This window comes from Lupinus angustifolius, chromosome LG04 (genome assembly GCF_001865875.1).
Source record: "Lupinus angustifolius cultivar Tanjil chromosome LG04, LupAngTanjil_v1.0, whole genome shotgun sequence".
In the NCBI taxonomy this organism is placed as follows: Eukaryota; Viridiplantae; Streptophyta; class Magnoliopsida; order Fabales; family Fabaceae; genus Lupinus; species Lupinus angustifolius.
The window spans coordinates 4,023,420-4,039,570 of record NC_032012.1 but is presented as its reverse complement, the minus strand read 5'-3'; the positions used below and the strand labels follow the sequence as shown (position 1 = coordinate 4,039,570).

Here is a 16,151-nt window from a genome sequence, read left to right as displayed (position 1 = left end):
TTCATTATTTTTTGTTGGATACAATATAATATAAAAGTAATTTAAACAACATATATTTAGAATTAATAATGCATCTTATAATGAACCAAAAGTAATGAAAATGTATTGGCTCTTATAATAAAAATGTAGGACAAAATAATAAAGGGGGTATCCACTTACTCCAAAAGTAAGTTGAAAAGATATACTCCACATCTTAATTATTTATTCTACGAAAATAAATCCAATTATTTGAATTAATGAGTATATTGCAGTAAAATGGATTTCCTCTCTAAACTAAAATTAAGATAAGAAAAAGTGAAAAAATCTCTAAAGAAAGGATACTACATTAAATGACACCCTCCTTATCTCCCATAACACGGAATAAATAAATAAATAAAAAACAAAAAAAGAAGGGTTGAATATAGTTCAATTTAATTTTTCTCATCATAGAAAAAATAATAGAGGTATCTAAAGTGTAAAAACTTTTTATATTGTTAATACATTATCTAGTATTTGTTTGTTAATCGTCATTAAATCTTATATAAACATAATATATCTGAGTGGTAAATGATATATTGATTGCAAAAAGAACTTTAATATAATAAATATATAGATTTTATATTCTTTTATTTTCTCAATGTTGTGAGAACCGAACCACACTGGATGGTCCAATCGGTTTGACCGCTGACCGAACTTGAAAATGACTCTGGTTTACCGTCTTAATCAAGTGAGGGTTGAGCCGCTTTGAACCGGAGAAATTTCGGTTCGACCGTGTTAAACCTGAATAAACCAGATTAACTCGGGAAGTAGTTCACTTAAAAATTAAAAAAATGGAACACTACTCTAATCTTTTGTTCCTTCTGTCCAAAAAAGATAAAGAGACGTTACCTCAATATAATTATACATGATTATTAATTATATAAAATTTTACATTTATATATAAATTTATATATAATTATATATCTATAGATAAAAATATTAATTATGTATAAAGTCACTCAGTCAGATCAAATGGTTTAACTGGTTAGACCGATTAAAACTAATACGAGACATCTTCCAGTTTGACATCAGGCTCGAGTTTCATAACGTTGTGTTTTCTAATGCATATTTATAAGGCACCGTTAAGAAACTCATTAAAAGAAAATTGTATTGAATATTGGGTATCATTTTTGAAAGATAAGATACTTAGTTTTATATAAAATATATTTTTAGCAAATTTTTTAGCATGTGCATTAAGGCAAAAAATAGAAAATTCCAAAGATATTCTTGCTCCTTTTATTTTAATTGGAGATTGCGTATGATTAAAATGATATATGATTGCTCCTTTTATTCTAATTATACATTTTAAGATTTAACTTACATATGGTAAGGTATAGTATTTTTTTTGGTGATACCAAATGTATTTTTTTTGGTGATACCAAATGTATCATTTAACTTGCATGTAAATGGGTTAGTATTTAATATTCAGTCTATCCATATTTAATATTTTGATAAAGAAGTTCAATAAATATTGAAATGAACATAAAGTTTTTTTAATTGTGCTTACTGACACTTGAATGATGGATTTTAGTGTACACTATTTTCTCAATAAAATATTTCAACTTTGAGAAAACCACAAATTTGGCTATCATTGGCACGTTCTTTGGTTCAGAATCAGATAAGGTAAGGCCAGGTTCTTCACCTGCTTCAACTTTCTATGCCTTTTTTTTTATTCTTATATTAAATCCTCATATCTTGCTTTTTAATGTAATGCTCTGCAACACAATGTTGTTTTGTTGTAGTTTATCATGTTGTCATCATCATCAAGCATCATGCTCAATCATAATAATTGTTATGTTTGACCCATACTTGTTGGAAGTAATAGTCATAAGTCGAAAGAGATTGCGGATAGTTATACAAAAAAAGGATAGCTACTGTACTTTTTGTTCTCTTTAAGGAACACTAATTCATATTAAGTAATTAGTACATTTGATGTTGTCAGGGATAAGGTGAAAGAATAATGGAGTTGAGAACATTCACCTTGCAACCCAACTTAACACAGTTCTTTCCAACATTCAAATGTTGTATCAAACCTTCTTTCCAACACCATTCACATAGCACCAAACATAGTGAAGAATTTACATTGAAAATCACTAGAAGAAAGGTGGGAATTTTAGCAGCCATGGCTTCCTTTAGGATACAAAGTGCCAATGCATTTGAGTTTGGGTTTGTAGTACCTGGTCAGACAGTTGAAGAGGCTGAGATTGGAGTGAAGGATCATGCACAAGACTTGTTACAAGTTAAGGATTTGTTAGAGAAAGAGTCATGGAGAGAAGCACAAAAAGCATTGAGACTCAACTCAGCACTCTTGAAAAAGGACATGTATACTATAATACAAAGCAAGCCTGGAAGTGAGAGACCCCAACTAAGGGAGCTTTATTCTACTCTCTTCAACAATGTTTCTAGGGTAAGTGCTATTAGTACATGCTCATTTTTCATGCATCAAGAATGTTGTTTAAACCTGACTGAACTGTGGAGCCTCCAACAACTCGGGAGTTCCATTGTTTACAGAGTATGTGTATGCAAAGAGTGGAGAGCTACAAGTGAGATACCACGTCTTAAAGGCAATGATTTCACGGGCCTTTTTCACTTGTAAACTCTTTGACTCTTCCCCTTATATCCAATGTGAGACTTCACACTTGATTAAACCTAACAAATCAGTTTAATTAAACCGTGATTTAATAAGCTAAAGAGAGCTTATTAGTCAATAGTCACTAACCTCATTCATATAGATTCATTAGTTGTTAAAGACATGGTGGCCTTACAGATCCCTTAAGTCAAATTTGTTATGTAGACTATAGAGTACTGGTACATTGCAAGAAAAAAATAAGAAGGGATTTTTCATAGAATTTAGCTAGAGTCAGGGGTTCTTGTTAGATAAATAAAGTGATAAGGAAGGACCCCTCATCCATAAGAGGCAGAAAACATGTCAAATCCTCATGTTCATGTCAAATATTATAGCCAAAAGTCTGGTTGTCTTGCATTTTTTTGTCTGCGTATATATAAGTGAACTTTATCGCGACAATAAAATGCGAAGTCACAGAGGATAGACGAAATCATAGGGAAAATCGGAACCGAAGGGCGAGAGGAATTAGCTTATTGTAGCTCTTCATTTTGTAAGTTCAATTTCATAATTATACTTACAGAGAAATGATGTACTATCAATCACCTATTGCTGTATGCTGATTGATTGGGGAAAGTGATTCTACAATTAGTGGATGATATTTTATGGTTTGTATTCTTGAAGAGTCTTATTTAGGCAATGTGTGACTTAAGTTTAAGGTATAACCACATAGAGGTGTTCTAAGTTTGAAGCACTCTCAAGGCCAACAAGCCTAACATGCTTGAGTAAAACAATGTCAACACTTGGAATCTATTTGATAGGCTGAAACTTCACCATCAAGTTAGTTTTCCGATTTTCTCTTAAAATTTCGACCGACAACTATGCCAATAAGAGTTTTGTGTTGTTTTTGTTGTGTAAGTGATTATCAATTGACAACTATTTGTGTGTTATGCTTATTAATGCAGCTAGATTATGCAGCAAGGGATAAAGATGGACCACAAATCTGGCAGTGTTATGAGAACATTGTTTTGGCTGTCAATGACATTCTATCCAGAATATAATGATCCCTACCCTTGTTGATGATTGCATTGGAAGACTGAGCAGTTATTGATAAGTTTATGTCAAAAGCTACTTTTGATTTTCGGCTACGCGCCGGAAGAAATGAAGTAATAGACATAATGGAATGAAAACTAGCTGAACAAAAAAGATGTGATAGCAAAATGATCCTTAGCATGTGTCAGCAGAAGCTAAAGGAAAATACAAGTAACCATGTCAATTTTAGTATAAAGAAAGCTAAACCAACTTATGAACATTGAGATTAAACTATATGAGGAAGTGATTGCTGTAAATAATCAAGTGTTCTGGTTTGTTTACTCTCCCTTTAAGGTCTTTATTGGCATATGAATTGTTTACTAAATTTTAACTGAATATTTGTGTTGGAGAGTTGAATTCTTAGATTTTTATTTGTATACTTCTCTTTATCAATCATTTTCAGTGTTAATGGAGCTTAGTGGAGGATAAGTGGGAGTGGAGATGATAAACTTCAAATCAGAAACACTGTGAACTGGATTTACTATAATGGTCCAAAAGATTTGCCTTGTCATTCCTTAATAAACTCTTTTTAAAGCACAAAAATGATCAGCACTTTTTTAGTTAAAAAATGATAAGCATTTCTTACTATTTTGGGTTTATAAACTTAAGATTATAGGGAAGGGAAGGTAATAGAATTTAATATAGCATCATGTGAGTTTTGTAGAAATGAGATGGATGTGTCTATTTTTTATAACTAAGAGTATGTCTTCACCCTATGGGTAAGAAACCAATCCTTTTCAGGATATGTGATTTTCCCTTCTAACACATGACTTGAACATTTAGCTCAAATACATATTTAAGGATTTAATAAGGTCTTATACTATTAGACAATTGTTTCATTGGTTGTGTATATGATACTGAGAATGGAGCCAAAGGTATAATAATGTATAATTTAACTCCAAAAGCTGAATATAAGGGGAGAATTACCTATAATGACTCTGTTGTTCATAGTTTCAATTAATGTGGGACATTCATGAATATATATACAGCCTTTATATGAAATTGATTAATTTATTAGCATTTCATTCTCTAAGCAGGAACTTATTATTGAAGGAACCAGATTTGTCCATCTTATTCTGATTGACTCAGTGCCTTAACATACTGATTTGTAGCTTTTATCAAGGTCCCATTTTTTATTTTCAAATTCATGTGTAAAGTTGAAATGCAGGTAAAAACTAAGGGCATGTGCATCCAGAGTTGCTTATACCATCTTAGCAACAGTACCTTACTGATTTGTGTATAAGAATCTGCTGTCCTCAAGCATGTATTGATCACAATATGTTATATCAGTTAAAAAATTAAACATTTGTGACTTTGTCTATTTTTATTTTATTGTGATTGGTTTGGGACAGACTTGAGCCCATCCCTAATTTGCATCGATCCAGCAAAACCAAAGTTGCATATACGAGTAATAGTAGCTCATATAAAAAACTCGGAAGGTGATTGCTTATTTGCTCGTGGAGCTCAACAAAAAATGTGTAAATATAAGAGTGTAACATGAAGTGAGATCCGTTTAATAAACTCAGAGAGTTGTGGGGATAAAATAAAATATTAGTTACATTGTTTAAATTATTTTGAGATAAAGTTTAGAATCACGTAACTAACTTTCGTGTAAGTTTACTTAGAAACATATAAAATATATGGTACAAATACAAATTGGAGATTATGTCATATCACGAGTTATTCGATTTAATTATTTGGGATCAATTATATAAAGTATTGGAGAAATTGATAAGGATGTGTATGATTAAAGGAGTTTGATAAATGACAAAGTTTCATGTGATAAAAATGTATTACTCAAGTTTAAGAGGAGGTTTTGTGACACAACTTATTAATCTTATTGTTAATGAGTTCTCTACTCAATTGAAAACCTTGTGGGAAGAAATTGGGAAGTTTAGACTCATTGAGCATTATAAATGTGTCATACTCTTGTTCACGTGGAGTTAAAAGTTTACACAGACTAAGATTATATCATTGGATTTCTAAAAGCTTAAACGTGCAATATGTAGAAGTTCATTCCCACATAATATTCATTAATCCACTTTCAACTATTAGCAAAGTCTTCTTTATACTTATATAGCCAGAAACATAATTGAAGAATTTTGTTTTCTGTCCTTATCTGATATCCTTTTTTGGTATTTCAACTCAATTAAAAAGTATATTTCATTCACATGACAATTTATAAAAATATTAACTAACATTTTTATATTAGTCATAGAATTTGATTAACTAAAAACATAAAACATGATTTTTTTTAAGAATATATAAGCTTGCTTCATCACTTTTTCTGTACAGCTTTTATGAGTGTGTTCGGGCAAGTCTTTCCTATGTATCATAAGGCAGGAACAAATTAAAATAAGTGTATGTACCAAAACAAAAATTAAAATAAGTCCGTAGCCTCTTTCACTAGAGTTGATTTTAGAAAAGTCCCTTAGTCATAAGTTTTGATTTAATAAGCCTCTATAAAATGATTTATGAACTATAATTTTCTTACTTGTAAGGTAGTCCATATCATTCTATTATTTTTAGCGAACTTATTAGTTAGTTTTCCCAATCACATCAACTTATTGACCTTAAGCCCACAAACCACAAATGTCTTGTCTTCATTCATAGGTCTTCCACCATCATTTTAGTCAATTTTACAAAACACACCCATGTATTAGTCCAACTCCTCTCCGGTACTCGACAGTTCAGTACTAGATTTTAAGGGGAAACAAGAGAATATATTTTTATTTTTATCATGTGTCATAATCTTAACATGATAATGGACTCTAAGTAATGGAAAAGATCCAAATTCTCCATGTATTCCCTAATATCATTGTGTACAGTACACTCCTCTCTATTTTCTGTATTAAGGGAAATGACTGTATCTCAAATACCAGAAGAGAATATTGATTGGAAAAATCCTTATCATGCACTTCTCAGTAAAATTTGTGTGACGGTTCAATTAGGGGGATTGCAGTATATGAACAACTTGTTTTAGACATTTTAATTTTCATATTAACTAATATCAACCAACAATAAAATACATTAGTTATTTAGATTCAGAGATAAATCAAATGTTCAATTTATGTAAGTAACACTTGTTAAAATAGATAATCATATATCTCAAAAGAAATTAATTTATTATTCATAAAGTGAAAAATACTCTTGATTATAAAAAAATACAAACTAATGTTATAAAAATAAAATTAATATATTTATGCACTATATTCTCACAGTTTTTTTGTTGTCAATTGTTGAACATAAAATTTGCCACCAGGGATTCTCTAAGCTTTATATCCACCTTTTCCAAACTCTACCAGATAGGAGTCTTTTATATTAGGTCCCCCAATTTTTTATTTATTTATAGTAAAACACTATGTGTAAATGAAGATGAACCTTGTATATATTTTCTAAAAATAAGAATAAAATAACATGTTGTACAATATTGAACTATTGAAACTCCCGCACTAAATGTCCCAAACATTTCATGTGCAATTAAAACGCTTCTAAAAATTGTGTCATTTTATAAAAATATAATTAAATTAAAATTTAATAATTAAATATTTTTTTGATTAATTACAAATAATGACATATTAATTGACACATATTTTGGGATAAAAAATCAGATTCGATTTTCATCGGGTTTGTTCATGTGCAATTACATTTTCACCCAATAGGTTGAGTGTTTTGACTTGACACCAAGATCTCTGCTGTTGGTACATGATATCAGCACCAAAACCTTCCACTTTTTTAATGCCCATAGATAAGACCTTCTTCTTTGTCCATTTCTCTTTCTCTTTGTTCTCACTTGCACAACATCAAACCAATCTTCCCAACTTCCTTATGCAACATGCAACTACAATTATTACTCAACTTTCTATCCTTAACCTTCATATTATGGTCATGGTGCACTATTCATGATGCACAAGCAGACCCTCAAATTCTTTTACTCAACAAAGGTTGCAGCCAATACAACGCAACCAACTTGTCAAATTTCAACCAAAATCTAAACGCAAGTTTGTCAGACATCAAATCACAGGTAACCAACCAAAGCAAGCACTTTGCAACAGCACATCAATCCTTAGGAGCAGACCCTGTCTATGCTTTGTTTCAATGTAGGAACTACCTCTCAAACACTGACTGTGCCGCCTGTTTGGCGGTCGCCGCCACCCAAATCCGCAATTGCTCTGCCGGGGCCAATGGTGCCCGTGTCATCTATGATGGTTGCTTCCTTAGGTACAACTTCACCTATTACTATTTTGGTCAATTATGCAATTAATATGCTTGAAGATAGGGATGGAAAAATAAAAACCCTGACCCATGGGTATACAAAGGTAAAATTTACACAGTACATGCATGGGTCACAAACGGATACTCACTAGTTTTAAAAACGATTTCTTCAAACTACTCATAATATATATCGACAGACATTCCTTATAGTTGTATCACTTGTATGCATGCTCATAGATTGCAGCAATATAGGAAATTAATTAGTATCTTAATGATCTTGAATGTTTAAATTTGCATGATTTAACTACATGCAAACTCTATTGAAGTAATGTGGTTTTCGTTGTCATTTTTTGGGCTAAGTGTCATACAAAATATGTAAAATGTAACTATCATAGATAAATTAAAATTTTAAAGCACCCATATCTGTAGTATTCATTCTAGTCGTGAAAATCTACAGAAAACCTATAAGGAGGTACTAGTACAAGCACATATAAGTGGGTATATGTTGAATTTCCCAAACATAGAATGAGTAGCGAATAACTACTACCCATATATTCCATATATGTCCATGCATGTCATGCATGTAGTCTTCCCTACTTGAAGATAAGGTTGATATATTAGGTTAGAGGAAAACATAATTATAGATTATTTTATAATTTATTATGATATTCTCAACAACTATTTTTATACCTTATCATTGGGCAACATGTTCTTGTGAACAATGTAAGCCTCTTCTTATAATAATAATAAGAACTTAGAAATATCTTGTATTCACACATGTCATTAATTTTTTAATTAGATGACATCAAAGCAATTATAGTTTAATGGTTTTCGTGTCTAAGTTGTGGGCTGCCATGCTGCATATGGCATGCACGCCCTTATTTGGACTTTGACATCATTTATGCTTTAATATTATTTTATATACGTAGTATTTTTTTTAAGAATTGATAAATTAACCTATAAAGTTTCCTACATCACAAAATAGTAATCTTCTATTCCAAAACATTTGTTGTTTTCATTTTTATCCTATTTCATGTCTCCTGATGTTTTATAAACTCAAAAACAAACTATATATATATATATATATATATATATATATATACTAAATATACCCTTATTTATTTAAGCATTGTTTCTACCTAATTTAATAATATGGGTTAACTTTCATTTCAAATTTTAGTTCACTTATTAATAGGGATGAAAATATAAATTTGGTCCAACAAGTCAGCCCATTTGGATTAGTATTTTTAATAGGTTGAGTTGGGGATTTGAGACATTTTAATAATAAGGGTCGGACTGGGAATTTGAGCTATAATTTAGTGGATTCATGTAGGTTTGGATTGACTTTCTCTTTTGAAATAAGCCTCGGAGCAATTAAAATGTATTGAAATTGAGACAAAATTAATGTGGGAAATATATAAAATTAATTTTTATATCATTTTTTTATTTCTTAAATTATGTATATAGTTTTAAACATTAAAAGTTTATAGAAGAGAACGATGATAAGTTTAATAATACTTTATGACACATGTCAATTTTAGAGATAATCTATAAATTAGTTTTATTGAAGAATATCCCATTTTCCCCCACCTATGAAACCAATTATGCAAATAATTTCCTTTGCCGTCTGGGCCAGAAAGTCAATGCACAAAGAAATACAACAATTAAATGCTTATCGATATAGGCATGACATGACTACTTATATTTTTTGTCTTTTCACAAATGGTGTTCTCGACTAGGTTGGCACTAATGCATTTTGAGAAAAATAATTCACAAAATTTTAAAGTTGCTCATAACAATTATACCTTTTAAAACATGATTTTCAGTGTTATTATAGAGTTAGACTATACGAAATCATATGCACAATTAACTTAACAGTAAAAAAAACATGTCACAAAGATTTGATGTCCATGTAAGAGAACATAAAGATTTCAAATTGATTAGTGTTTTTTATTTTTTATAATTGATGGGAGAGCTAAATATTTAATACAACTGATGCATTACTTACTAGTCTATTTTTTTTTGTACAAGGTAAAAATAACTGTCTGCAAAAACAAATCAAAATTAGAGAAGGATTTAGAAACCTTGCTCCATAATTGGCTACAAACAACATGCATCTATCAACATAATAAAGAAAGATGTGCTGTCTAAATTATGTCTAAGTCCTATATCAAAATATAAATAATAATAAATGTTTAATATTTTAATTGATATGAGATATAATTTGAGATAATAAATTTTATTCTAACATAATTCAGAACAATTAGAGTGAAACGTAGCAGGTGTTGATGTGTAGAAGACCATTATAATATATTTATCATTTAACAAGAAATGATTTCAAGTACAATTTTACTTATAAAAAATAAATTATTTCAAGTAAGCTTTATTTATGTTTCAATTAAAAAAAAATGAAAAACATAGTATAAATGGCGCTTGTATGTGTAAGAAAAAATTGGCTTGGAAAGACCAATACCTCATTTATTCACTTTGAGATGTGATTTACAATTTAGGTTACTCTTGTAATTATTTTGGTTACATTGCCAATCAACTCTTGCATATATTTTTAGTACAGGTTGATTTTGAATGATTTTGGGGTTTAGACAAGTTTTGTATATATCTTAATTTGTTTTATTCTCTTTGTGTATATATGTACATAATTTTATTTTATTTAGTCTTAATTAACCAAGCAAGCTAGAAAGCTAATTTTTAATACCATAATAAATTAATAATACACACTACAATTTTTCAAAATGAAATAACTTTAGTTTAGATAGGTGTTTTAAATTGTATTTTACAATCTAAATTGCGGCTGCAATAACATACAGCTACATATTTGCCTATAGTTGTTCACAATTGCGGTAAACTCAACATAACCACACCCCAATTATGACAACAATTTAAGACAGGGAATATCAACTTCATCTCTAGAATATAGAATAGCAGTTCATGAGTTGAAGTCAGAATTTGACTTTGATGTTGGAAACTTTTCAAATGTGTTAAGGTATGAGAGCAATGGCTTCTTCGACCAAACCACTCTTCCTGGCAACAGTATGATTTGTGGAAACAACACTGCAAATGTTGGAGCAAATGCATTTAGTGAAGCTGCACAACAAGTGCTAAATGATCTACAAAAGGCAACACCAAAAGTTACTGGTTTCTTTGCAGCTACAAAGACACAAGTAGGTGGTGGTGCACTATATGCTATTGCACAATGTGCTGAAACTGTGACAGAAAGTGGTTGTATGGATTGTTTGAATGTTGGATATAACAACATAGAAAGTTGTCTTCCAAATACAGATGGTAGGGCATTTGATGCTGGATGTTTTATGAGGTATTCAGAGACATCCTTCTTTGCTGATAACCAAACCATTGATATCACACCTTTCTTAAAACAAGGTATAATTACAATTTACAATAATCCATTTACATGGTTTTTGGATGAGTGAAAGCATCAAATGATGTCTTAAACCATATCTCAGACCAATAAAAACATATCAGGTCAATTAAAAAAAATTAGATATTCATTATTTTTTATGTTTATCTTCAATATCATTGGTCTGAGACATGGTTTGAGATATCATTTGGAATAACAGATCTTTGTCGTACACCCAATACTCCTTAGGTTTGTCACAATGTGTTGCACTCATACCCTTGTAACATATATGTGTACCATGTGCATCATATATGCTGTTTGAGTTTGAGGTTACTAATATTTGGAAATGACATTTGCGATTTTTATGAATCAAAACTTACGTATTTACCCAATGGAAGATAATTAATTTATTACACGTTAAGCCTTACTCTCGCAAGTGAAGAGATTGTTTCGAGGATTTGAAACCATAACCTTCAGGTCATACCTCGGCCCACCCTATGTAAATGTGGTAAATATCATTTCCAAATATTTTGATTATCAAAGAGTGTATCTTGCATGATATGCATTTCAGTACAAACTGCTTGGCTGAGGGGGTGTATGTGCAATGTGTAATAAAAATACAGAGGAAAATATAATTTTGTTTAAACTAGAGTAGTATGTGCATGTGACAAATCTCAAGGTACCATTGAAATTTCCCTTAAAAATAGGTACCAACCTTACACATTTCATACTACTACCATTTAGAATAGTACCTCATGTGGAACTGAGGTTAACTTTCTTATTCTTTCTTGTCTTGCAGAAAGTTCAAGAAAGAAGGGTGCCATTATTGGTGGTGTTGTTGGAGGTGTAGGTCTTATTGTGATCCTCCTTGCATTATTTGCATGGCTTAAACTAAACAAGAAACCTAAGAGGGCTCCTAGAGGTAAGAGACAATTTGGATGTTTTTTGTTTTGTCTTATATTTTGGTACTTCTATTAGAAAAGATTTAAATTTGATGATTTCTTACCACAAAATACACTGGCACATCATTGCATGCTTTAATGTTTAAACTACCATTTTCAGGAGATTTCATCCATTTCCTGTTTACAAAGACTTATTAGTTGGTTCACATTTTTCAGTCCTTTTTCACATAGCAAAATCTTAAGCTGTTTATTCTTTACCAATGAATCAATTACTATGGAATGCATAATTCTTAATAAAAAATGTAAAACAGAATTTCATTTATTTGTTAAGAGATTCCAATTTATGTTATCCTTATCAGGTGACATATTAGGAGCAACTGAGTTGAAAGGTCCAGTTAACTATAGGTATAAAGATTTGAAGTCTGCAACAAAAAATTTCAGCGATGAAAATAAACTAGGAGAAGGTGGTTTTGGAGATGTATACAAGGTAAACTCTTTTAACCTTTTATTGGACTATATGAATATGAGTGAGTTTTTGTTAAGTGAATATTTATCCCTATAGAGATAGAGATAAACTACTTTCACAAGTAAAAAAATCCTGAATCATCAGTTTATGCAACAGGGCACTCTGAAAAATGGAAAAGTTGTTGCAGTCAAAAAATTACTTTTAGGCCAATCAAACAAGATAGATGAAAATTTTGAAAGTGAAGTGAAGCTTATAAGTAATGTTCATCATAGGAATCTGGTTAGACTTCTTGGATGTTGCACTAAAGGCCAAGAGAGAATCCTTGTTTATGAATACATGGCAAATAACAGTCTTGACAGATTCTTATTTGGTAACTAATGTCAAACTCTCATTAATCATTTTATGAATCTCTTTTATCTTTTCCATTCACTCTATTAAGTATTTCAATTTTCAAAACAGGTGAAAAGAAGGGTTCTCTGAACTGGAAACAACGGTACGATATAACTTTAGGCATGGCAAGGGGTTTGGCTTATTTACATGAGGATTTCCATGTTTGTATCATACATAGAGATATAAAGACTAACAATATTCTCTTAGATGATGATCTTCAGCCTAGAATTGCTGATTTTGGTTTGGCTAGGCTTCTACCAGAGGACAAATCTCATCTTAGCACAAGATTTGCAGGAACATTGTAAGTCAAATAATCACTTAAACTTCTTTATTTCTATTATAGAGGTGACTGTAATAAGAGACATACTATTTGAACAACCCAATCAAATAGTAATTCGCGACAAGTCATAAAATACAACCAAAGTACACATACTTTATGAACGAAAATAAAGTTTGTTTTGCAAATGTTGTCCAAAATTGCTGTTGAAGAAACTCTTTTTCCATATTATTTCATCATAGTAGTATAAATTATAAAAACTGTGCACATGTCAGGGGATACACAGCACCTGAGTATGCACTACATGGTCAGCTATCCGAGAAGGCCGATACTTACAGCTACGGCGTTGTAGTCCTAGAAATCATAAGTGGCCAAAAGAGCAGTGAATTGAGGACTGATGTTGATGGTGATTTCCTCCTTCAAAGGGTAAGTAGTTTCACAAAACTACATAACAGTCAGTATTTTCTTAGGAAAATGATCCTTGAACATCAAAATATGGACACTAAACAATGTCCCTTTGTTTTATGTACTTCTCAAATGCATGCATACAATGTAACAAACCTCATATTGTTATTACATTTGGTTCCACTATATGAACTTTAAGTTTTACTTAATAGGCATGGAAACTATATGAGAGAGATATGCACTTGGAGTTAGTGGATAAGACATTGGAAAGTGATGACTATGAGCCAGAAGAAGTGAAGAAAATCATAGAGATTGCTCTTTTGTGCACTCAAGCATCAGGTGCAACAAGACCAACAATGTCTGAAGTAGTAGTCTTACTCAAAAGCAAGAATTTACTACAGAATATGAAACCAACTATGCCTGTCTTTGTTGAATCTAACTATAGGTCCCGGGCAGAAACTTCTGCATCAAGTGGTTCATCTACATCCAATGCCACTGTTTCAACTTCTATACTATCTGCTAGATGAATATATTAATGTTCTTATTGGAACCAAAGAGAGGAATAAAGATAAAAGATGTGGGATATTTTTTTTATTCAAAGTTCTTAAAATGGTACATCAATCCTAAAAATATGAAGAATATTATGAAGTTATAAGTTTGATGCTTATTTCATTGGATAGAATCAATGATTTTGTTGATAATGATTCACTTTATTAGTCATGAGAAGAGTGTATGAGGTAGCAAATCTTACAAAGCTTAGACTATTGGGTGAAGCTCCTAGAGTAATTTTATATGTTCAATTTAACTTGAGTTTGAAATGTAGAAATTCATTTTAACTTGTGCTATATCATAATGTCTCTAACATAATGTGTTATAAGAGGTCTTAAGGGTGTCCACTAAAAAGAATTTCCATGTTCGTTTGCGAGTTAAGTTTTAGAGGGGAATGAATAAAAAAGAAAGACTTCAGAGTCATCTCAGAAGCTTTTCATTCGCTTCATTCCCCTCGGAGATCCAAGACTCACATAAAGTTCATTAGTGTATCCACATTCTATAACCCCATATATTGCTTAAATGGATATGTGGTATAAAATAACTCAACTAATATCTATCTCATTCATACAACTCTAAAAAAACATCACAGCCTACTCATATTGGGAAGACCGAAGACTCCAAGTATTAATAATGACATACAGCCAAAAACATTAAGTTATGACCACCGAAGGCTCCAAGTATTAATAATGACATACAGCCAAAAACATTAAGTTATGACATCATGTTGGGAAGAATATTTGATAGAGATAATCCACAAAGAGTTTCTGCTTCCTCCATCCACATATGATGCAAAAACTGTTGAACAAATCTTTTCATTATCCTTTCATATACTCTAATATTTTAAGTTTCTGAAGAATTTACTTATTCAGAAACAACTATTACATAAAAGTAATCAATATTTCAAATTTTCATTGAATTGAGTATTTTAAGTGGAGGACTGTTTTTTATAATTGGAATAATATATTGCTCATTATTATAGCAATCTTAAGATGGTATCATCTTATTGGTTCAAATTTAGAATATCAGGACAGTGTTGGATTAGTTTGGTTCATTTAGTATATTGAATTGACATATTAGACTCAATAGACACATTCAAACTAACTCAATAATGAATTTACTTCATATCCCTAATCAAAATGATATTTATTTGAATGATTTTTACCCTAAATTTATTTGATTTGAATCTATTTTTCCATGAATACCTATCGCTCTACAATTCCGTTCGGAACAAGCGAACAATAAAATAGTGAAGAGTATAGAGACAAGAGAATAACACAAGAGATTTGGCCAATTGTGTCTACGTCCTCGGGAGCGTTGAGCGGCTACCACTATATATTATTAGAGAATAAGGATTAGTGTTTTACTGTTCTTTTCCTTGTTACATTAGGTTTACATAACATCAATATATATTAGCCCTCTACCCCAACCCCTTTACATCAGCCCAAACCCATAATTGTATTACTGTTATCTAGAGATATGAGTCATTGCACAACAATCTCCACCTTGGCGAATATCATCAATCTCCACTTTGGCGAATATCATCAATCTCCATCTTCCGCCATTGGGTTGGGGGCGCTCCATAGTCCATCATCAGTGAATGTTCAACAAGCTCAAACAATGCCTGAACTTGTCCACTAACCGGTTTGGTTAACATATCAGCTGCATTTTCTGAAGTGTGAAACCTTCTGCAAAAGTATCTGCCCACAAGCTACCAATTCTCTGATCTTATGAAATCTCACATCAATATGTTTGGTCCTAGCATGATACACCTAATTCTTTGCCAAGAAGATAACACTCTGACTGTCACAATGCAGCGGAACTCCACCTTGCTCAATGCCTAACTCATTTACTAGCCCCATAAGCCACAAGGCTTCCTTAGAAGCTTCACCAGCTGCCAT

General features: G+C 31.3%; 2 protein-coding genes across 7 annotated transcripts; both read left to right on the top strand.

The window, feature by feature from the left end:
• On the top strand, window positions 1,555-3,922 carry LOC109345169 (psbQ-like protein 3, chloroplastic). 4 transcript variants are annotated; one of them, XM_019583997.1, is made up of 3 exons: window positions 1,555-1,641; window positions 1,961-2,425; window positions 3,547-3,672. In XM_019583997.1, the coding sequence occupies exons 2-3, from the start codon at window positions 1,979-1,981 to the stop codon at window positions 3,640-3,642; spliced, it is 543 nt and encodes a 180-aa protein (XP_019439542.1). In that variant the 5' UTR covers window positions 1,555-1,641; window positions 1,961-1,978; the 3' UTR covers window positions 3,643-3,672. The 4 variants fall into 4 exon arrangements, with proteins under 4 accessions (XP_019439542.1, XP_019439541.1, XP_019439543.1 ...); XM_019583996.1 differs by lacking the exon at window positions 1,555-1,641 and adding an exon at window positions 3,736-3,922 and having other exon boundaries at window positions 1,957-2,425; window positions 3,547-3,657; XM_019583998.1 differs by lacking the exon at window positions 1,555-1,641 and having other exon boundaries at window positions 1,957-2,074; window positions 2,108-2,425.
• On the top strand, window positions 7,350-14,419 carry LOC109345167 (cysteine-rich receptor-like protein kinase 2). 3 transcript variants are annotated; one of them, XM_019583992.1, is made up of 9 exons: window positions 7,356-7,894; window positions 10,890-11,284; window positions 12,061-12,183; window positions 12,523-12,650; window positions 12,786-12,999; window positions 13,089-13,320; window positions 13,572-13,722; window positions 13,914-14,253; window positions 14,329-14,419. In XM_019583992.1, the coding sequence occupies exons 1-8, from the start codon at window positions 7,509-7,511 to the stop codon at window positions 14,226-14,228; spliced, it is 1,944 nt and encodes a 647-aa protein (XP_019439537.1). In that variant the 5' UTR covers window positions 7,356-7,508; the 3' UTR covers window positions 14,229-14,253; window positions 14,329-14,419. The 3 variants fall into 3 exon arrangements, with proteins under 3 accessions (XP_019439538.1, XP_019439537.1, XP_019439536.1); XM_019583993.1 differs by lacking the exon at window positions 14,329-14,419 and having other exon boundaries at window positions 7,350-7,894; window positions 13,572-13,750; window positions 13,901-14,065; XM_019583991.1 differs by lacking the exon at window positions 14,329-14,419 and having other exon boundaries at window positions 13,914-14,286.